The sequence below is a fragment of the Protobothrops mucrosquamatus genome, unplaced genomic scaffold (genome assembly GCF_001527695.2).
Source record: "Protobothrops mucrosquamatus isolate PMUCROS unplaced genomic scaffold, P.Mucros_1.0 scaffold1847, whole genome shotgun sequence".
NCBI lineage: Eukaryota > Metazoa > Chordata > Lepidosauria > Squamata > Viperidae > Protobothrops > Protobothrops mucrosquamatus.
In genome coordinates, this window is record NW_015387977.1 from 111,270 (window position 1) to 135,115 (window position 23,846).

A 23,846-nucleotide genomic window follows, 5' to 3' on the forward strand; every position below is an offset into this window, starting at 1 on the left:
GGGTAAAAATACAATAAATAATAATAATAATAATAATAACTATATCAAGTTGTTTGGCAAACACTTCAGGCCACTGCAAATTTTTCCATTATCTTCCAAGTGAGTCAGAGGCCAAAGAGTCAAAAGATATATTGTACATTTTTTATTTACCAGATACATTCTTTCTTTTTCATTGGACCTTCAGTATTTAATCTAACAGAAAATTAATGGATTTTTTGATGATTTCTTTCCGTGGCAGTTTTATCTATCTTTTAATATAAGATTAAAGAAAGTGATGAGATGTTTGGCATAGTCAAGATGCTACTCAGTATTTTGAATGGGTAAGAGGAGTTTCAGAAGCTGAATATCAGATTGCCTTCGTTTGTTAGTCTCTTCATTTGTTCAGAATTAAAGATGATCCTAAAAATGTTCTTTGCCTAAAAGTAGCAATGCTGACAATGACAATAACTACAAAGGCAGTGTTGAAATGAATTGAAACTAAACTAAGGATATTAGATTTGATTATCTCTATAATAGATAATTTCTTCTTTCCTTTTCCTTCCTTCCTTTCTCTTCCTTTCTCTTCCTTTCCCTCCCTCCCTCCCTCCCTTCCTTGGGTTTTTTTTTGTTCCTCCATCTGTGTTGCTTGCTAGCTTTTGTAAAGCCCACAGACTGGCTGTTTGTTTTCTTGTTTCCTAATTTCTTGACATATTTGATTCATTTATAATGCTAACTTTCATGCAGAAATGAGTGAAACTGAATATAAATGTTCTAAATGGGAGCATGTGGGCAGATCAATCAAGTGCTTGATTTACCAGCAGGAAGTGAAGGTTTGCAGCTAATATTCTAGTGATATTCATGGACAAGGTGTGATAAACTTATGTCACAAAAGCATTATAAAGAAAGACTTCCTGTTGGTTTTTTTTCTCCTTGCTTTATTTCCTACAGTGAAAAGTATGAAGGAAATGGTTTAACAGGATTAATCATATACTATTAGGTTCTGTGGTTCCATTTGCATCTAGGCTGGCAAAGATATTCAGAATGAAAAGGTTTATAACATGATATTTTTTTTGAAGAGGTATAACCTAGCAACAGGCATTCTATCAGGGTTTCTTAAACAGAAAATCAGAAGAGCCACAGGGACATGCAATATACTTCACCAAGAACCTACAGAATACCTGCAGCTGCTCTAAGGTGCAGTAGTAAAAGAGATCTGATAAAAGAGAATATTTGTAGCTCAGGGTTGAAATGAAGGGTCCTTGATGCCTTCTGAACTTGGTTGTTTTCTTAAAGATGTTTCATTACCCAAACTAGGTAATATCATCAGTGCTAGTAAGGAATAGAGTTTGCTCTTAGTTTATATTCTAGTGGCTTGCTCTGTCAGTATTGGTGAGGGTGGTTTAGAGGGTCTTTGGTTGGGCTGTTTATTGTTGGCTTGTTTGGCAGTTCCTTGATTGGGGTATTGTTTAGTTGATTGTTGGTCTGATGTTAATCTTTGAGTTAATCAATACTCATCTGGGTGCTGATTGGTGATGCTTTGGTCTTTTTGTTCCCTTTTTGACTTCTTGATTATTTTTTTTGCATAGTATAGATATTGCTTATGTGTTTATTGATGGCTAGTTTGTCAGTGTGCCAAGCTTCTAGAAATTCCCTAGCATTTTTGGACTTGGCTTGGTTTCCCAGTTGAAAATATGGTTAAATCTGATTGCTTGAATAGGGTGTTCAAATTACGCATTTCTCTTGAAACTGTAGAAATTACATTTACCTTTTAAAGAAATTTGGCCTTGACCCATCTATTCTTGCATGATGTTCCACACAAAATATTACATCTGTAGAAAACATTCAACAAGGCTTTGCTTTCTCTGAGAAATCCCAATAGAAGCCTGGCTGCCATGTTCTGGTTACCTGCAGTTTCTGAATTTTATATAATGCTTTATGATCTTAACTCTGTTTTTCTACTGGTGAGCTTTTATTATTAATGTTTTGTTTTTATATTGTAAATTGCTACTGGCTAGTGTTATCTGGAGCGAGCAGGTTATAAATGTGTTAAATGAATAATTGAGTAGTATATTGTAAAGACAGCTATTTTGTTCTGTTGAATGCACAGCTCTTTCCTATTCAGAAATCTCAGGAGAAGAAATTTGCCCTTCATCTTAAGTGCATTTTGAATATATATATATATATATATATATATATAACTAGTAATCAGAGTAAAAATCCGACTCTTGGGTATATCCATATCAAAACCAATAAATAATGCTGATCACCAAGAGAATAAGTAAAAACATTTAATAAACTAAACCTAGCTTTCGTCGGGCACTCCCGACATCGTCAGGGTTCAAAGAAGGCAGTTCCTGGGAGGGAACTTGTAAGTTCCCTCCCAGGAACCGCCTTCTTTGAACCCTGACGATGTCGGGAGTGCCCGACGAAAGCTAGATTTAGTTTATTAAATGTTTTTACTTATTCTCTTGGTGATCAGCATTATTTATTGATATATATATATATATATATATATATATATATATATATATATATATATATATATATATATATATATATATATATATATATAAATTTGGATTGCTAACAAACATTTACTGTTAGCTTATTCCCTGTTTTCCTATGAATCTAATATACTGATTTAACAGGATCTACGAGAAACATAATTTCAGATGCTGCTTCTTCATCTATAGAAGCATTATGCTTACCTGAAAAAGAATCCCACTGTTGTTGGCTCTGAAAAGCTTGACTCTTTCTGCATACTAATTTGTTGGGTATCTCTTCAGAACCCCCAAAGCAGGCATTTGTGTCAGTTGCCATGGCGCTGTATGCTGTTCCTCCCTCTGACAGCTTCACTTAATATCTTCCTCTGTCCTTTATGCCCAGTTCGTTCACCCAGAAAGTTCAGCTATTGAAACAATGCCTTGAGGAAGGGCTGAGGAAGGGCAAAGGCACAGGGTGAAGAGGTAAATCATGTCCATAGATGTCTAAGGGGACTTGGTTATGTGAGCCAGTTGGGAATTACAAAACACAAACCATGTCATATTCATTCTGTGGTGCTTGAAAACAGATTCACACATTCTTGTAGATATGCAATATACAGACTCTCATGGAAATAAAACTAGGATGAAGGTAAGCCCCACCTGTGGATGTTTTCAATTTTGTTCTATTGTATAAAAGAGCAAATCGAGCACTAAAACACAATGTAGTATGGCAGGTGCTTGAGTTGTCTCTCAAATGCACCAGTTAATAGCCAAGCCTTCTGTTCTGACCTTCTATGACTCTTCTGACAACAGGCCCTGCTATTTATCTCTGCTAGTCTCTGTTAATTACAATCTGTTTCTTTCTTCTCCACAGGACAGCTTCCCTGCTCGCTTTGGAGGCATCCATTTTGTGAACCAGCCGTGGTACATCCATGCTCTCTACACGCTAATCAAGCCCTTCCTCAAAGACAAGACACGGAAAAGGGTAATGAGAAAATGAAACAAGTCTGTGATGTTGCATGCCTACAAGTGATATTAGGGAATTTCTACTCTTCTCTGCCTCTTCCTTTTTCTCTTTGTGGTTTGCAACAAGGGATGAAGACTCAGCTGGATTTTGTCAGCAATTTACATTTAATCACTATTTCAGCAGGAGAGAATTATTTTCAGATTCCAAGCCAAGTCAGAAAATCTTTAATCATATATACATGGAAAAAGCAACTTTCTGTAAAATATAAAATTATCTATTTTTCAACCCAAAGCCCTTTAATGTCATGGACTATTCACCCTGTTCCTTTCTTTCAAGAAACCTTGCAAGAGGAAATCCAGGGCACAATAGGTTGTTAAACACATTGATAGATAACATTTCAAGTCTGTGTTATCAAAGGACTGATCCTTTCCCCCCAAACATTTTAACCTTGGGAGAAATCTCTGCTTTTTCTGCTTAGCATATTGTCTTTTATGTAACCAGATGAGAACAAAATCACTGATAATAATTAAACTTCAAACTTCAAATAAAAGAAAAAACTTCGAATATTGATTTTTATGATCCATGCATGCATACATATCCAGGCTAAAAGATTTCTTAGACATATATAAATATGTATGAGGTTATCACATTCTAATAATATAGTCGTACAGTAAGATGATAACTATGCTTAAAAATATTTTTCAAAAGAGAACAAAAATGAAAAGAATACTAAAACAAGTAGGTAGAAGAGTAGGAATGCAATTAACTAGCTCTCATTTCCAGATTGTTGTTAGTTGGAGCTGAAGTCCAATACATCTGGAGGAGGCTGAAATACATGCGAAGTTTGGCGCAAAGTGGACTGATTTTATCTGGAGTTGATGGTCAACAACATAGGCATAATGGTTGTTTTCATTCATCACTGTCTAAGTTCATAAAACAAACCTCTTGATGAACGTGTGAATGTCCATATAGGAATTTATATTTTGAGACAAAAACCATTTGCCTTCAAACAAATCAGAAGGCAATGAAAACAACAAAAGGCTGCCTGAATTCCAATAGGTCAATGACTTTTTTTTTTTTTTGCAAAACAGTACAAGTAGTCCTCAACTTATGATCACTATTGAGCCCAAAATTTATGTTGTTAAGTGAGAAATTTATTGTGAGTTTTGCCCCATTTTACCACTTTTCTTACCACATTTGTTAAGTGAATCACTGTAATTGTTAAATTAGTAATACGGTTGTTAAGTGAATCTGGTTTCCCCATTGACTTTGTTTGTCAGAAGATCGCAAAAGGGAATCATATGACTCCCAGACACTGCAACTGTCATAAAAATCAGTCAGTTGTCAAGCATCTGAATGTAAATCATGTGACCATGGGGATGCTACAACAATAATAAGTGTGAAAAATGGTCATAAGTTACTTTTTTCAATGTCATTGTAATTTTGAATGGTCACTAAACAAACTGTCATAAGCCGAGAACTGGCTGTACAGCTTTCTGAACATTATTCAAAGGCAGATTTTATTTACATAAAGGTCAACTCCATGGTTCTTTCATTATTTATGTACCTTTTTCTTATTTTTACAAAAAACTTGATTATTGGAATGGCACAAACACATTAACAACTTCTAATATCTGTTTTGTTTTTAAAAAGATCTTTCTTCATGGAAACAATCTTAATAGTCTTCACCAGCTCATACACCCTGATTGCTTACCCTCAGAGTTTGGAGGGACTCTTCCTCCCTATGACATGGGCACATGGGCTCGGACGTTACTTGGACCAGATTACAGCGATGAGAATGAATACACTCACACATCTTACAACACCATGCATGTGAAGCATTCGTGTTCCAACCTAGAGAGGGAATGCTCTCCAAAGCTCATGAAAAGGTAAGATCAAAGAAAAAAGCTTTCATCTAGAACACGGATGTCAAACTCGACTGCGTCACGTGACATATCGTGATGTGTGATGTCACGTGCAAGGTTTTTTGCCTTTGCACAGCTGGGGTGGGCGTGGCCTGCATGTAATGCATCCGGCCTGTGGGCCGCCAGTTTGACACCCCTGATCTAGAAGGATTTTGTTTGTTTTCTCTCTTTAGCTAGAGGATTAGGAAATGTAACTGGGCTTGAAATCTTGAAATGATCAAGATGACCAAGCAGCGGACACAGAGGAAATGTGTGCCTTCAAGTCAGTTTTGATCCCTGGTGACTACCCCTGCACTTTTCTTGGCCATATTTTTCAGAAAATGCTTGCCATTTATTTCTTCCTATGCCTGAGAGAAATTATTGGCTTAAGATCACCCAACTGACTTAGGACTTAGAACTCATGGTCTCCCAGTTCTATCCTGGTACATTGACAATTACACCAAAGCGGGTCTCAAGGATAAAGGAAGGGAATATTAAAACTTATGTGCTCTGGGTGTCAAATATACTAGGTACATTAATGCTTACCATGGTGTCATGTTATACATAACAAGTGATCTGGGTGCCTTCCGATCACACCAAACAGGATTGAAAGGAATCTCTTTATCATGGAGGCAGTAGAGTAAAATAAACTCTGATACTATAATGCTCTGAAAGTTAAAAAGTTAAATCTACCCATGTACTATTCAAATCACACTTCTAAAGACAGTTATATTTCTTATAATAGTCTGATAACTGAACAATTCTAGAGCAGTTCATGCCATAATTGATCTCCAAGCAGTCTGAAAGCAATGTGATAATTATCAAAAAGCTGCATGGGCAGCTAATGAATAAGTCTTATGATACATCATTTTTTATTGCATGACTTTCTTAATCAATTTTTGAAATGCTATATATCTTGATATGTCTCTTGATTTCAGTAAAGATTTCTTAATATGTGCTATTTGGGTTATTGATTCTGACAATGTTTAGATATATTTGTTTAGTTTGTTGGATGCAGTTGGCACTAAATATGGTAGCTCCCAGGAAAACATCTCTGCTGAAGGAGCTGCATTGGCTTCCAAGAGTTTCTGGGTGAAATTCAAGTTGATGTTGACTTATAGAGCCTTACATAGCTTGGCACCAAAGTACTTGCTAGACTGCCTCTTCCTACCGGAACCAAAACATTATGTACAATAATCCTACAAAGAAGTATTTCTTTCCCTCGTTTTCATGCACAGATAGGAGCCAAGGCTAGAATCTTGTTGTTATTATGGTCCCACTCTTTTGGATTAGCCCTTATGTAGAAATCAGGCTTGCCACACATTAAGGCATTGGACTGGTACAGAGCATATCCAGATTATAATCTAGCATTTATTTGGGAGTGATTTTAGCTGGATATCATGAGGCTTAATCCTGAATGAGTATACATAGGATTGTGCTCTCACTAGTACAAGTTTTTCATCAATATGCATAGGAGAATAACTCTAAATCATAGAAAACAAACACACAAACATTTCTCATGTTCAATTCTTCTTGTTGCTGCAGATACCAATAAGTACAATACAAAGTATTATAGCCATTACCTATTTGGTAATAGCAAATATAGATGGCAGTTTAAATACTAAACTCTTAATTTTAATAGAAGAGAATATATGTAATTCAGGGTTGAAGAGAGAACCTTAATGCTGTCTGAGCTTAGTTGTTTGCTTGCAGACATTTTGTTACCAGACTAGGTAACATCTTCAGTGCTGGAAGAGAATGGAGTTTGGTCCCTGTTTACATACAGTAGCTTATTACCTTGTCAGTGTTAGTGGTGGTGTTGTTTTCTCCTCGATGGTGCCTTGTTTACTACTTGATTATTTGTCTAAGTTAGTATTTCCTTGATTAGGGTATTGTTTATTGCTTGATTGTTTGTCTGATGTTAATCGCGTTAATTCTTGTTTATCTTAGTGTTGATTGCTGATAAAGAGGTAATCTAGTCTTTTAGTTTCCTTTTTAGTTTTTTATTGTCCCTTTTGAATAGTGTGTAGTTTATCTCTATGTGCCTGTTGATGGCTGATTTGTCTGAGTGCCAAGCATCCAGAAATTCCCTAGCATTTTCTTTTTTTTAATTTAGCTTAGTTTAGAATGCTCACAGTTTTCCAGTTGAAACTATATCTGAGTTTGTCTGTGTGCTGTGAGATTAAGGAATTTTCACCACATCTTCTGACTGCTATTTGATGTTCATGGATGTGAAGACTGCTAGTCTGCCTTTTTGTCCTGTATAGTGGCTGTTACAGTCCTATGCTGTATGCTGTGGATGACTAATGTTTTTTTCTTTCTTGGGCTACTGAGTCTTTTGATTTACTTAAGATGTTTTGGAGTGCTTTAGTTGATTTGTGTACTACGATGATGCTGTGTGGTTTAACAGCCTGTTGGTTATTCCTGAAATGTTTTTGATGTATGGTACTATTATCCTTTTTATAACTTTTGTTGGTTGTATTCTAGTGAGTTGAGTAGTCAGACACTTTTTGATAAAGTTGCATGGGTATCCAATTTATTGGAAGGTGTTGAATATCTGGTCTGTTTCATTTTCCTGGTATTCTGGGTTACTGCAGTGAATTTGTGCTCATCTGAACAATCTTCTTATACTTATCCCCTTGTGGGAGGTTGGATTGTTACTGTGGTAATGGAGCATGTGGTTAGTGTGGGTGGTTTTTTGATAGACTTGCTTTTCTAATTTGCTGCCATTTCCTCTCCTGAAGAAGATATCCAGAAAAGGTAGTGTGTGGTTATTTTCTTCTTCCCTTTTGAATTTTATCCTTTGAAGATGTTGGTGATTGTTTCATGTGTTTTCTCAATTGTTCCTTTATTATTAGGACAAATGTGTCATCAACATACCAGATCCATATTTTTGGTTGTGTGCATGGGAGTGCTATAGCTGCTAGATGCTGCATTACAATCTCTGCTATGTTGAGAATGGTATTCCTCTGAATTAGTCTGAATTATTTTTGTGTGATAGAGTAGTGGAACCTGGGTTTACAATTAAATCCAATTAGATTTCATTCTTATTTAATTAATGTTATGTATAAATCAATATTTTTTTCTTTTGTGAAATCAATATCAATTTGGTAAAAACAATTGGACATACAAGGTTTTGGGAGACCTTTGCTGGTCCTATCCTCATGATGTTTGTGAATAAAAATCTACATTGAAATGAATCCTAAATCACAGATGTAGAGATTTAGAAGCAGAGATTTCTGCTGAAAGGGGAGTCAAAAAGTCAAAAGGGTGAGCACAAACTTGTGAGAGAGATGGAGCTTGATTTCACATCAATATCACACCAATTTTTTATCCCCTTGTGGATATCATGGTTTAGAAGGGCACTTTCAAACTGTTATGCCTATAGGGACTTTATAAATAAAATGGCTGAACAAATTCCATTTTTTCCTATTGGAAAATACTTTCTGCATTTGACTCCTTTTAAAAGATTTCTTTTCCATCTCTAGTTACTATGACAACTTAATTGTCCTCTGTATGCTGCCCACACTGCAAGAGAAAGAAGAATTGACAGTATAGCTTGTATATACATAGCTTGTTGGAGTACTAAAGGTATTGTTCAGCTCTTCTCAAACCACCACCACCACCACCTCCTTCTCCTCTTCCTCTTCCTCCTCCCTCCCTCCCTCCCTCCCTCCCTTCCTCTCCCTCTCCCTCTCCCTCTCCCTCTCCCTCTCCCTCTCAAAATGACCACAAGTCTTTGGTGATTTCTCCTTCTAAAGAAAGCCTAACATAGGTAAATATTGTTCTTGAAATCTCTTAGGGTTTAGACAAGTGACACCATAAACATATATGTAGGGTTTATTTGGCCTGCTCAATTGAAAATTCAAATAATGCTGCCAATGAAGGGTTATGCACAGCTTCTGGTCTTCCATGATAATAAAGAAGATCTAAAGGAGCAATGATCTTATTCGGGTTTGCTTGAACACCAACTGAAATCCAGATAAACTATGTTTATTTTCTCCAAATAGTGATTATCAAGAACCAAACAGATGCAGACACAAGGTACAGGACTTGATCAAACTCTCTGAGTCCCACATAACTTGAAAAGATTAAGATTCAATCTTCTCTACTTCAGTGAAAAAACATCTAAAATATAATAAACTATTTTTGAACTGTAGATCATAAAAATGAAATGTAAGATTTTGATAGTATAATGGTATGTTTCACCAGGAAAGAGCCAGTTTAGTGTAGTGGTTAAGGTGCTGGCTTGGAAACCAGGAGACTGTGAGTTCGAATCCCGCCTTAACCATGAAAGCCAGAGGTGTGACTTTGGGCCAATCACTCTCTCTCAGCCCAGTTCCCTCATAAGGTTGCTGTCCTGGGAAAAAATAGGAGGAGGAAGTAGTAGTATGTGTCTTTGCTGCAGAATGGAACAACTCGCCGCGGCCAACTCACTGTGGCCAACTTGCGAGTTGGCTGTGGAGAATTGTCATAGACCCATTTGCTGCCTTGAGTTATTTATAAAACTTATAAAAGCAGGGTACAAAATCTAATATATGAATAAAAATTCTTGATTCCATCCCCTTTTTCTTTGTAATGTGGATTATAAACTTGTTGGGAAGAAATGTATGGCAGAAATCAACAGTCTTTTGGAGACTAAAACATATAAAGAACAGCTGCAGGACTTAGGTTTGGCTAGTCTAAAGAAAAGAAGAAATAGGGGAGACATGATAGCAGTGTTCCAGTATTTGAGGGGCTGCCATAAAGAAGAGGGCGTCATGTTATTCTCCAAAGCACCAGAGGGCAGGACAAGAAACAATGGTTGGAAACTGATCAAAGAGAGAAGCAACCTGGAATTAAGGAGAAACTTCCTGACAGTGAAGACAATTAACCAGTAGAACAGCTTACCTCCAGAAATCGTGGGTGCTCCATCACTGGAGATTTTTAAGAAGATGTCTGAGGTGTAGTGTAGATTCTCCTGCTTGAGCAGGGGGCTGGAATAGAAGACCTCCAAGGTCCCTTCCAGCTCTATTCTATTCAGTTATTAAAACTAACACATCTGATATTGCATAAACTTTTGTGGATCACAGTCCACTTTGTCTCATCACTATGAGCATGAAAGCTTATACATCATATAAAAGACTAGCATGGCTGTATCTCTGGAAAACATTAAGATTGAAAATATTAACATGTATGCACTAGCTCACTCACAGCTATCACCTATAACACTTAATATTATCAGGTTTTGACATATGCTATCTTCTTTAAATAGTAAAAAGAAACTCATATACAAATGTTTTTCATTGTAGCCATACAAGTGTGAAAACTTTGATAGATCAATAGAAGACCCCAATTTGTCTGCTATATTTAACAGTGGCTCTCAAAGTTGCTTAGGTCTACAGCCATCTATTGTACAGTTACCTGGTCATTGAGAAGAGTAGTAATGGATTTTTGTGTCCTTGCCTTTCTAAGTTCCCACAAAAAATGGTATGGCTAAAAATCAGACACCCACGTAATCAAAACAATAAAAACTTAGAATGAATATTTTCTGTGGCAGGAATAAATCATTGGACGACAATAGCCTGGAGAAGTTGTATAATAGGTGAAAAATTAGACAGAAATGAACAGACTGGAGATGAGAGCCAAGTGAATGGAAGCTTTACAATGGAACCTGATTGATTGGTCATAATTTAAAAGGCACAAAGCTCAACCAGTGGAGGAAACCCAGGAGAATATACATGGTTCCTGGTTCTTTCCTCCCCCACACATTGGCTGTAGTAAATAAGGCTGTTAAGAAGATAGAAAAATAATATAGGACAACAATAAAAAGCTGGGAAATTGTTGATTGCGGTTTTTACACAGTTTTTTTTTTAAATTAAACTGAGACTAACTTTAACAAACAAGAGTGAGTAACACTCTTTTGGTCTTTAAGGGATCAGGTGTAGATTGGATTTTTTTTAACTAGGTATAATATTAACCTAGTATTACAGAAAGGCACATATAGACCAATTTTCAGGAGTGTGCAGAATCATATTATCAGAGATCTTATTCTTTCTTTCCCAGTAAACTACCTGTGATGTTGCTTAGATTATTATAATATGAAACCACTTTGGTTGACCCATAATGGACAAACTAATCACGGGAAATATAATTATTTGCTTTCATTCCATGCCATTTTCTTAGATGAGCCTAAGATTCAAATGTGATTCTCAGGCTCAAATCTTTATCTTGCAAATTAGCTTTGGTAAAGGAGTAAGTCCTTTCAATTCATTGCAAATGATCCAAGACTTAATCTGAGAGTTAGAAAGTTAGAGAAGAAAAGCAGCCTCCCTCTTTTCTTTCAGTGAAGAGATCATTTGCCCTTGGAAAGAAAAAAAAACCCATTTGCAACAAGCTGGAACTGATTTCCTATTCCCAAGATAATTTTTATTAATAGTTTTAAAAAGAAAGAAGATGGTAGCTTTGCTATTTTTACCTGGTAGTGGTGTTAAAGTAACTGCTGTTGATTATTTAGGTGGAATATAACTTCTACTTTTTAAATTTAGTTAACGGTTAAATGGCATTCAACATGAATGAATCACAGTCCACCATTAATTCAAATCTGTGTGGTAGATCTCAGAGCATTTCGGAATATTGTTCAGTTACTGCTACATGCATTTTTTGAAAATTGGTGCAATAAAATGCTGCAGTACACAGACTCCTCACCTGCCATTGACATTATTCTAAAACAATTCTTTGAAAAGAATGGATTCCCCACCTCTCCATTGCAAAGTGCTGGTATGCCTTCCTATCTGAACTAAAACTTTCCCAAGGGCAAAGTTTTAGAGTCCTCTTAATAGTACGTGAGCCAAATTGGCTTCCAAGTTTTTTCAGGAATGGAAAAATATACAGCTGCTAGCTACCTCTTTGAAATAATACATGGATTTTGTACCAAAAAGACAATAGCAACAAACAATAGGCATGCCATTTAATTTCTAAGCAATATTTGCCAATCTTTCTGCTTTTTTCAGGTCTCAATCTGTGGTGGAACCCGGAATACTAAAACATGAAGAACAGCATGTGAATGAGAACACCCAGCCACTACTAGCTCTAGACTGAGATTGAAATCCCTGCGAAATACAGCTGTATCCTCAGAATTCAGTGGTCCACAATCCTCTTGAAGCAAAAGACAGGTTTAATACACATTAATGTGCATTCAGCTTAAAAAAAAACCAAGCACTCCATCTTTGTGGAGCAAGTAATGATTATCACCAGCCATGTGTCTGTATCCAAAGCCAGAGGTAAAAGATTCCTTGTGGCTCAGAATAATAAGTGAACAAGTCTGATTGTAAAACAATTTTTTAAAAGAGTGAATTATATTAATAATGTCTGAAATACAGATTGCTTTTAGGGATCAGTCACTGAAAGATGGATCCATTGAAGTTCCCTCATATTGTTTAGGCAGAGATTTACAGTTTTGTTTAAATAAAAATTAGAGAGGTATGCATGCCTGTGCATATACACATAAATATGTATTTACACAGCCACTTTAAAAATGTCTTGAGTTTAAGTATTGCGGTAAGAAGCCAACCTTAGTTTGCAGCACAGAAATATCTCCTAATTATCTCCCATCATCACCACCAGCATGGTATCAGTCATGTTTACTAGGCATAATAGAAATTGTAATCTAATCTTTTTGGAGGGCACCCAACTGGGAAAAGCATATGTGAAATACATGCACATACAAGTAGGTGTCTTGAATGTCTTGGGAGATTAATATTCCAATTGAGGATTTTTTGTTTAGGTCAGTTGAGTTCAGTAGAATTCCCTAAGTATATTTTCTCCTGCAATCAGTTAAAGATATAGCCAAGTCAGATTTGACTGACTGCGAATATAGGTTATATTTATAATAGAAAGAAAAAGCTTGGGATCAGTTATTGAATATACTATCATTAGAAAGAAAAGTGGAACAAATCATAAAATACCCAGAGATCAAAAGCCAAAGAACAGGTTGTTATTCTAGATTTTGTTCTGTTTGGGGTCCCATCCAATTCCTATAAAGAAATAAAAACAAACACTATTTTTTTTTTTTACAAATCAGCTGTACCAACATTTTTATTGTGAATTTATTTCTTCAAATACAGTAAATGCTTTAATTGCATATCACAATATGACATAGCAGTATTTAGCAATCTTTAATCTGAGAACAATTAAGCCATATTCATAGAGAGGCTTAATCACCATCAACCAAGGATGGCTATACAACTCCTAGGTGGTGCTCTGAAGTAATTATTTTTTTCAATGGTGGCCATATATGATGAATCAAATCAAGTTGCTATCAAGTATCTTTAGTGGGGAATTGATCTTTTAGAAACTGATTAATCTATAGTGCTAAAAATGTTGCTTGTACATTTTTCTGCAGAGATAATATACTTTAATTAACTTTTCTATTGTTCCAGAGCTGAGTATGACTTACTTTCTTCTATGAAATCAGTTAATGCTCAATCAGTCCTTTCTTCTAAGTGAAATACAGGGTCTCTGTTCATAAAGAAAGCTTACTCTGGACCACAGCTTGTCCTGGTCATTTTTTTTTTTTTTTTGCCTTGGAGCCAACAATGAAAACTGTTAATCATAAACAAACGAGTTTTTAACCAATGTATGGTTTAGGGAATATGCTGCACTTATGTTTCAGTAGGATTTCATACCCTCCAAAAACAATGACCAGATGCATTGTAAATTTTGGAAAAAAAGGCTGCAACAAGCATTAAAATATTATCTAAAGATCTGTGTAATTTATTATCATAATGAAAGAATATTTGGCACTTGTTCTTTTTTCACTCACCATTCACCACCCCCATGAATGTTTCTTGCTTTCAGTGGGTTTTGCACACTAATTGATTACATCCACCTGTTTTAGCTGTCTTTCACATTTTTCCGTGGCACATGGGTTAGGGTTATTGCTATTGATCCATGTTTGACAGTTAGCTCTGTAAATTTATATAGCCATTCAATAATCACAAGAAGGATATTGTACCAATTGATTATGCCTGAGGTGGACAAAAATAGTTGGACATGAGATTTTAATGTTTATGGTGGCCAAAACAAAGAAACAAGAGTCAAACAGACATCCAAGTTAGCAATTTCAACTCAGCTAATACATCCTGAAATTGTGAAGTAAATAAGCCTGTGTGTAGATTATAATATACTTTGAAAATATCACAGGGACATCTTTGCTAAAGAATCTTGATATTACAAGGGTTGAGTATGAATAAGCCTTAAGTCTACAGTTCTACAGTGCATCACTTTTTAAATATGCTTCTTCCAGTAACAAAGAGTATAATATATATACTGTATGTGTGTATAATATATATGGTTGAAAAAAGTCAAAATTGAAACATGTATATGCTCTGCAGTTAAGGATTGCTAGCAGCTGTAGTTCAAGGAAATTGTGCTTTGCTTCATTGCTATAAGCCACAACTCAGATTTGATACCAGAACAGAATATGATGCAGGTGTTAAGACAATAAAATTATTTGGAAACAATGCTTTGGGCTTCACCAAAGTATGAACCTTGAGCCTTTATATATTTATTAATGCAAGTGTTCTCAAAATTTCTGCCCCAGAATTAAAAATGGTGCAGTTATCCTTTTAACGCATTAGTTCATGAGGAATCCTAAAAGAAAGAGGCCCTGCATCAATTAATATGATAGAGATGATGGTCTTGTTCCTCATAAGATCCAGAGTTCCTCTTTAAAGGATACACAGCCCTAGGGCATATGTGTCTCTGTGTGCATCTGTACACCCATGTACATATACATGCAGCCATATACTAGTTTTGAAAGCTCTTGAATTTAAGGCACAGAAAGGCTTACCACAAGCACTCTTAAATTTTGAGATGTCATCCTAAAATGATAATGAATGTGTATGAGACCCCCCTCCCAGGGATTAAACTAATAATTTTATTTTGATTAAGGTTGGACATGAAATACATATGGGATCTATCTATGGAGATTCTCAGTCAACTAGGTCATGGAAAAAGCAGCTTTGGGATAAAAATGGAATCGTTGGTACTTTCTGAGCTTGATTGTTTGCTTATAGACGAATCATACTGATGATGTTTTTTAGTTGGGTAAGGAAACCTCTGCCAGCAAACTAGGCTCAGAATGCCAAGAATTCCACAGTTCCATCCTGAGCTATAGACATCTTTTCTATAAAATAGACTATTTGTAATAATTGAATTAGAAATTATATATCAAAAAGCAAGGATAGAATCTTGCAACTTTACTACATAAAATGTTTTATTTGAAATTTAAAAAATCAAATGGAAGTCTATCTTTTTTTAATGGGAAGGACACATAAATTTGCTCGATATTGCATAATCCTGAAATCAGTCCTGCATATTCACGAGGGGCACTTTTTGTTTTCTGTCCATCATTTACTTTTGGCCCATATTGGTTTTTTATAGCAGCAATAAAACCATACTAAAAGGGTGCTCCAAACGTTAATCAGTAGATTGGGTATAATTAGCTTTTTTGCTTTCTATATCTATCTTCCCCAAAAATCCATTGTGAAAGACCAGTCATTTAAAATAATAAAAAAATACTGAAATTCAGTAACTTGCATACTTTTACAGGCATTCCAAAGAAACAGGTACACTATTGTTCGGCTGCTACCAGTTCTACAATAGATATACTATTTGTTTGCCAGAGATGCCAGAGACACAAGAATATTTCTGAGAGAAGTCAAACAATATAATTTTCTATAACAATTTTCTATAAATAATTAAAAAGAAGAAGTATTGTAGTCCTTGTGCCTGTGATAAGAAAAAGAGGCACCTGGAAAATTGATTTATACATTTTTAGTATTGAAAAGTCTGAGCATGAATATCAAGCCTCAGACAATATATATTATTTCAACACTGGTACTCCTTAAAATGTTTCCAACCCTCAGTTCACAACTTTTGCCATTGCAAATAACAAACAACAATCACGGCGGATTAAGAGATTATTCAATCTATGAAATGCTGTATTTTGCTCAAATTTCCAGGAGCACATGTTGGATTTTGAAGACCTATATTTGGAATGTGTACCTTGGCACATTTCTGTGCATAAAATTACACCAATCCGGCACCTTTTGGCAATGAGCAATTAATTGCTTATAACTAGTCTTAGTGAACATAATCTGAAACATCTATGCAACGCTGTTTATTGCATCATAGAGCTATTTTACTAAATCAAATAGGAATGTAAAAATTGTATAGTGGCTCCAAAAAAGACAGAACAGGTTCAAAAGTTGGCACTGATAGATTGAATGAAAATGAATCATTAAAAAAAAACCATGACCATTCATTAATGGGAAAACCATGTAGATATCACTTAACAGAAGTATGACAGAACTATATTTATACGTTATTTTTTCTGTCTTACTTTCATGTAGGATATGAAATTGGCTGTAATTGAGAACAAAATGTTACAAACTGGCTCTGAATATTAATTATTTCTTATTCAGGCTTTAGATTAACTGCATTAAAAAGTTGGTTTGTTTTTTTAAAAAAAAAACTGCATCAAAATGTTGGTGACAAAAATTGTAGCTCAAAGCCTCTAACTACTTCACCAAAGCTTAAAATATGTTTTTATATTATAAAAAATTAGAAATAAACACAAATATCAAAGTTGGGTAAAATTTGCTCTTATCTAGAATTGTACAAAGGAAATGTTTATTCATCCTTGACTTGGAAGAAAAAAGTCACCCTTGGTAAAATAGATTGCTGCTGTTATAAGGCTCCATTGTTTCTAAATTAATATAAAAAGGGAACTAAAAGAAAATTACGAAAGGAAAGTGGTTCAAAGAGAACAGAAAAAGTATCCATATACTGTATCTGATGGAAAAATGTCATTATCTATCAAAAATAAGATACAAAACCACCTGTTCATCTTATCTACAGCTCACCCTATAAATCCACTGGACAAAACTGAAGTAGAATTATAAAAGATAACAATAATAAATGTTCATACTGTTCTATAAGTTCTTATGGTTGCTTTTATTACGGGAGAGCTGGATGTAGCGCTTGAGGACACAATCCACTGAATACTGTTTCTGAATAACCTTCTCATAATGATCAGAAATTGCACAATAATAGTGTCTGGAAGTCTGCATTCCTTATTATTACATTCAGGCTTTTGAAGGTGGCTTTTACGTCAAGGAGTTCCAAAATACATATTAAAAAAAAGTCTGGCACAAGTTTTCTTTCAAAAACGTAGCACAGGATGTTCTTTGGCTGATAAAAGCATAGAATTCCAACTTGCAGCATGAATACAGAGCATTCAGATCAGTGCTGTAATGGGGCGTGGTACACAGAACAGGATGCCTTAAAATCCTTACACATTCTTGATACAGTTCCATTTTATTTTTGTTGTCCTTCTCAGCACACAATGTGAAGCTCAAAAGCTCAAGCCCACTTAAATAGCTGGTAAGGTGCGTCGCTGTTGTGATGTTAACTCTGGATGCCAGACATCCACAATGAATATCAGCCGATAAGCATCAGCATCCTGCCACACTTCATGTTCAAAAGAATCATCAAATATGAGAATCTTCCCTTCTTCCCAGAATCTGAAAGAGAAAACAAATTATATTTTACCTGCTGCCTATGAGAACTCAAAACTTTTCCAATTGTATCTACATTCTAGATGCAAAATCTAGCTGATTAAAGTCACCAGGTTTATCTATACAGGTATTTTTTTTACTTACAACCATTTGTTTAGTGATTGTTTGAACCTATGATAGCACTGAAAAAAAACTGACTTCTGACCTCACACTTAACAAGTGCCGCAGTGTCTCCATGGTTGCATGATTAAAATTTGGGCACTTGGTAACCAACGTATATTTATTACAGTTACATAATCCTGGGCTCACATTACTGCCATTCACCTTCCCATCCGGCTTCCAATGAGCAAAGTCAATGGGGGAAGTTGGATATTCTTAATGACCATGTAATTCACTTAACAACCAGAGTGATTCACTTAACAGGCATGGCAAAAAGATCATAAAATCAAATATGACTCACTTAACAACTGCCTCACTTCGAAACAGATGTTCCAGTCACAACTGTGGTTGTACGTTGAGGATTACCTGTAGTTATTATTTCTTTCATTCCACCAGGTGAAAAACTGATAACCTTGATGGAAGCCAAGCTGCTTATACTGACCCAGAGGCTTTCACAGAAAAATGTACTATGTGTACTATTTCTCCCAAGGAAAAAAAAATCTGAAATAGTGTTTGATACTATGTCTTATTCCTTGGAATTTTTTTTCCACTTCCAAATGTGCAAAGATTTTCAAACTGTGGTCCACAAGTCTCATCTACTGAAGCACTATGGAATAATAGGTAAGGAAATAAAGGCAATGTGGGAAATGCACATGAGAAGAAGGAAGGAACTATAATACCGTGTGAAATAATACAACCATTTTTGAAGTTGCTGAACATTCAAACAGATATTATAGTGAGAATAGTGAGCTGAAACAACCAATCAAGACTAGGCAAGACAAAATTGTAAGGTACACTACAAAGATTTCAACTCATTCACATTATGTAGAGATGAAATGAGAGATGTTTCAGCTGTTAAGTGACACTGCACTGCCATAAATATTACCTCTCATTTCTTGGGCTGGCTTTTAGTCATGAATTAAGAACAGTAACCCAAAAAGGAGAGGGTTTTTTTTGTTCTGTGCCACTAGACACCAGGAATTTGGAGAACCTAATATTGGCGTTCTCACAATTTGACCAATCATATAATTCCGATTTACCAGGAAGTAAACTGTGTGATCCATGCATATGCACGCATGTCAAAACAGTCAAGAAGCTAGCTGCAATTGTGTGATTGAAATTCTACTCTCTTTTTTACATTCATTGCAACTGTACACTGCACTTACAAAGGAGCAGGGCTCTGATCACACTTTTGCAGCTGACATATTGACTTTTTTGACCTGCTAGCTATGGATCCCCCTACTTTTCACAGTGTCATCATCACAGCTTCTTAGGATACTCTTTACCTTCCCAACTCAATTTCACCTTTTATAAAGGAGGGGAGGAGCGATCAGTGGGCATCCATGCAAAGAAAAGTTTGGATTGCAGCCACATACCATAGCTTTGTTATAAACAGTTAAAAGGCTAAACGCTGTGCTTCACTTTGCTACATCAAATTGTTTTTATTGATAAGACCCTCAAAATCATATGATACTAGATGAAGTAGGGACTTGGATGATGCCAAATTCAATCCCTGTGTAGATATTGTTAAGTACAGATACCATAATATATAGCTCCAATTAGGTGGAGATATGCAGGGTTCTAAGCAATATGTCTTACTACTCTCTATGATGGTTCTTTGCTAGCTTAGCTTACAATGGAGATGCTTCTCTTGCCTTCCATACCATTTCTTAGTATCCTAGCTCGTGACACTCTAGAAAAAATGTTGTGAGGAGTGGAAAAGATACCTGGTTTCTTGAGCACACCGTATCCTGCAGCCTTCTTTAGGAATGACCAAGCCTAAATGCATCCTCAGCCTACAGTTAGTGGGCCCTGTGTGAGGCCAGACATGAGTCCCTGGGTGCATGACAGAATACTTGATCTGCAAAAAGATGTACAGTTGATTTTAAAAAACTCATGTCAATTATGTCAACCTTCTAGAAATATACTATATCTAGTTGAATCCAACCAAAATGATCAAAGTTTATGTTAGGATCCCTACCTGCAGTTTTTAAGTAATTTACTGGTGAACAGCATTATGGATGAAAATTAATTTCAGCTCCTCATACTACACAATAGCATCTTAATTAAAATTGAGTCTCCTAGAACTATTCTAATTCTATTTAATTATCATACATACATTATATGTTTTTATATATATGTCAATGAATATCTATTGTGGATTATATTTTCACTTTAAAAATAAGGATGTAAATATACAGTATATATATATACTAATGGCTTTATTTGCATGTATTAATCACAGTTGAGAGAGACATAAATGTCTTAATTTTCTCCACTCCTCTCATATAACTAACAAGAAGTTTTAATTTCAAATTGCAAACTATAATTAGTGATTATACATTAAAAGGTCAAGACAATTTCCAATCAGACTTGATTCTAGGTGATTTCACAGCAGCAATATAGAAAATGATTTGCCTCTATTTTTTTCTAGTCTAACCAACAGCTGGAATTGTCTTGTGATCTCCCTCCAAGTACAAATGAAGGCCAACTCTACTTAGTATTTTTTTAACCTCAATTGAGGATATTTAAGTGTTATTACCTGTTGTACATGATTAAACAATTTGTTAACTGATTTCTGAAGCTGAATCATATTGTTGGCATTAAACACAATTCCAGAAGCAGATCAGAAAGTAATTCAATCAAATCAGTTTATGGTCAGCACATTTTTTATAATTATGTTAGTATAATCCTATTTGAAATAAACTTGATTTTAGCCATGCTATGCATAATGTAAAGATTTGCATCTCCAAAATTAGTTGTATCTCCTTCTCTATCAATTGTACCTATTGACAACTGTGACAAACAATTACAGTCCTATTTTCAATCCTAGACTGTAGAAAAATACATCATTGCATCATTTGTTATAACAAATATCATGCTGACTCACTCATAAACATTCAGCAAAGGTAAACTGGAAAGGCAGAGACTTCATTTTAGCATTTGTCTCCAGACAGAACCAATTAGTAATTAATTATCATGTTCTTAATATTTTTGTAAGTCATACTTACAAATATACATCTACATCTACTCCTGCCCCTCCTTCCAATATATACAGTATAAGGACTGTAAAGAGAACTTTAAATTATTTATTTATTCAATTTGTATGGTCACCCATCTCAAAACCATGATTCTGGGTAGCTAACAACAGCTGAAAGTGCCATAAAACATATAATAGTAACCCAACCCCCCCCCCCGCCTCGTGTAATCAGCAGCTGAGTAAAAATAAAACCACCAACAACAAATCAACGTAATAGGTTCTGTGACACATCTGGATCCTGAAGCTTGATGACAAAACCATGTCTTTAAGACCAGCAGCATTAGGATCAATCTAATCTTGGACAGCGGTGTGTGTGTGTGTGTGTGTGTGTGTGTGTGTGTGGATTTGAAGGGCAGCATGTGATTCAGAGCACACATGGCTGCAAATGCAGCTGCTAAAAGCAGCTGACGCTCCTCAGCTCACTTGGCTGCCTTCTGCAGTGAATATGCAATCCCAGGAAAAGACCCGTTTGCTTTAAGATGTTCAGAACAGGTGCTGTTTGCAGGCCCACATGTCCTCTGAATCACACTTTGCCCTTTGAAGTTGGATAGTTGCCCACTATACATAGATACCTCTTCATATCTATCTAAGGACTTGTTCTACAAACCAGACAGTACCTGCCCTCTTCGGCATCCAGTGGCATCTGAGAAATGTTCTAATAAGGCACATGTTTTTGGAACACTGTTGCAGGCATTCTCATTTTTTCTTCCTAGAGCGAAACATGAAAAATATAGTTTAAACATAAGTAATTCGAATTTCACACCCCCAAATCTAAGTATAGTCATACAGGACTTTGAAAATGTCAACTCAGTAGGCGCTTGAAAGAGATTTAGAAGTGTAATCATCCGAAAATCCAGTGGTGATTAACTCTAATTGAATTGGTCTTCATACCTAATTATAGAAGTGGAATACTTTTGTATTACTTTTTATGTAGAATGTAATTCATAACTCCCAATTATTACAATTAGTATCCATCTAAAAGAGGGGTGGATAACTTTTTTCTTTGAAAATAATTTTGCTTTGGGAATAAATGGCACAGATTTAACACTAGGCTGTCTACTATTTTATATGATATTTTGTGATATCTATGGATATTTCATAATAAATCTTCACTGATCCCAGAAAAAATCATTGCATACTCCTCACATACTCCAGCTTTTATTGAATTGAGAGGGAAGCATTATAGAGCTATTTGGATATTGCATAAAATCTAGTTATAGGGTCAAAAATGCATAAGAACAAAGTTCCCTGAGTAACTTTGGCCCAATTATGCTCTCCCTTCCATGGTGTCTCTTACCGCCTAATATGTCTTGGTTGGTGTTGTGAAAGAGAATGATGTTTAGTTCCCTAAGGAAATCCAAAGAAAGATTTCGTAAAAATATAAGTGAAATTCTGTGTCTTTTTATAATAGTGGTGATGGGCTCATGATTTGCAGAACATTAATTTTCTAAACTGAGTATAATGACCAACTGAAAGAAAGTTTTTGTAGATAGAGAGCTACAGAAGCAAAAGCAATTTTATTATTTTCTAGCACCAAAATACGTTTTAATACAGCATTCCATTTTTACATTACCCTGATAGGTATATATTGCCTCATTCTAATCATAAATGACAAAATTGCATCTCACTTGTAAGAAGAACATATCTCTTCTTTGCTAGCTTTCTATATAAGCAAGTATAAGCTTTCTACATAAGAGAAATGCAAAACTATACCTTGCAGATAAATACAGAAATGAGGATTTCCTAAAAAAGAAAAAACTAGAGCACCTTTTAAATCTTTTTAAAGCTACATAAAGTTGCATGCTCAAAACACAGAAATAATTCTGGGAAGTGCCCTGAAGTCATTCAGTCTTGTCCTCTTTCTCACTCCCTTGCCTCTCCCCTTCAAACATGAAACCAAGAATCCACTACCAGTTTCAAGTGGAACTCTTTATTTTACTTAGACTTTGATAAAAAGTTGAAAAAAAGAAACTTTCCTTTTATGTGAGTCTTTCTAAGAGCTAAAATAATTTACATGTGGCTCATGAACAGATTTCCAGCCAGGCAATGATCAGGCTTTTACCTGTTTAGCTTATATTAAGTATGGTCATGCACACTTCAAAAACAATTAGGAATAATTAAGAATTATCTTCTTAATGTAGTAACATTTTTCTTCAGGCTTGGATGAAAGCCTGAAAAAGAAGACATTCTTCTTCAGGAATAGGGGTGCTGTTCTTGTATTTGTGGGCAGTCTGATATAATTCTTCTCAATCATTTAAAGTGTCACAGTTTTAACATTAAGTGCCCCGATGTTCATTCCCCCCCAAAGCCAGAATTCCTCCACAATCTCAAAATAGATCAATTACAGTTTTGTTTTCTCAAAATGAATATGTTTTTTTCACTAGATTTAGTTAGTTGATGTTTTTATTCTCTCTTTTTTTCTGTAGGTATAATGTGCTATGAATGTAGTTGGAACCTAACTTTTGTTCTGTGAATAGGAATGAGTTTGCATACATGGAAAAAATGTTCCCATTTTCCTCTTCCCATTAAAATCTTTGTTTCACATGTTTAGGATCCTCCAAGGTCATGGAACTCTTCTTGGAAGGAGGAGTTTTGGTAATAGCTCTCCTCTTTTACATGAAGAACAATAAAGAGTTCAAATCATTACATTTGTTTTATTATGCATATTTTATTAGCTTACCCACTGGCTGCTCTGATGTTTAGTAAGGAAAGAGGAATATAATATGCTATATTTCACCCACTAAATAACTC

General features: G+C 35.3%; 2 protein-coding genes across 2 annotated transcripts in view; one reads left to right on the plus strand and one right to left on the minus strand.

Annotated features, from left to right (window-relative positions):
- CLVS1 (clavesin 1) overlaps positions 1-12,413 on the plus strand; it is a 29,192-nt gene extending 16,779 nt beyond the window's left edge. The window contains exons 3-5 of the mRNA XM_015823361.1: positions 3,337-3,447; positions 5,083-5,318; positions 12,326-12,413. Coding sequence (XP_015678847.1) covers positions 3,337-3,447; positions 5,083-5,318; positions 12,326-12,413 — 435 coding nt within the window. The remainder of the gene's footprint in view (positions 1-3,336; positions 3,448-5,082; positions 5,319-12,325) is intronic.
- A 4,686-nt stretch (positions 12,414-17,099) lies between these two features.
- Positions 17,100-23,846, minus strand: part of LOC107294151 (aspartyl/asparaginyl beta-hydroxylase) — a 58,967-nt gene continuing 52,220 nt past the window's right edge. Inside the window, exons 17-19 of the mRNA XM_029285545.1 lie at positions 21,713-21,804; positions 19,783-19,916; positions 17,100-17,902 (exon numbers count right to left, since the gene is read on the minus strand). Coding sequence (XP_029141378.1) covers positions 17,752-17,902; positions 19,783-19,916; positions 21,713-21,804 — 377 coding nt within the window. The 3' untranslated portion in view covers positions 17,100-17,751. The remainder of the gene's footprint in view (positions 17,903-19,782; positions 19,917-21,712; positions 21,805-23,846) is intronic.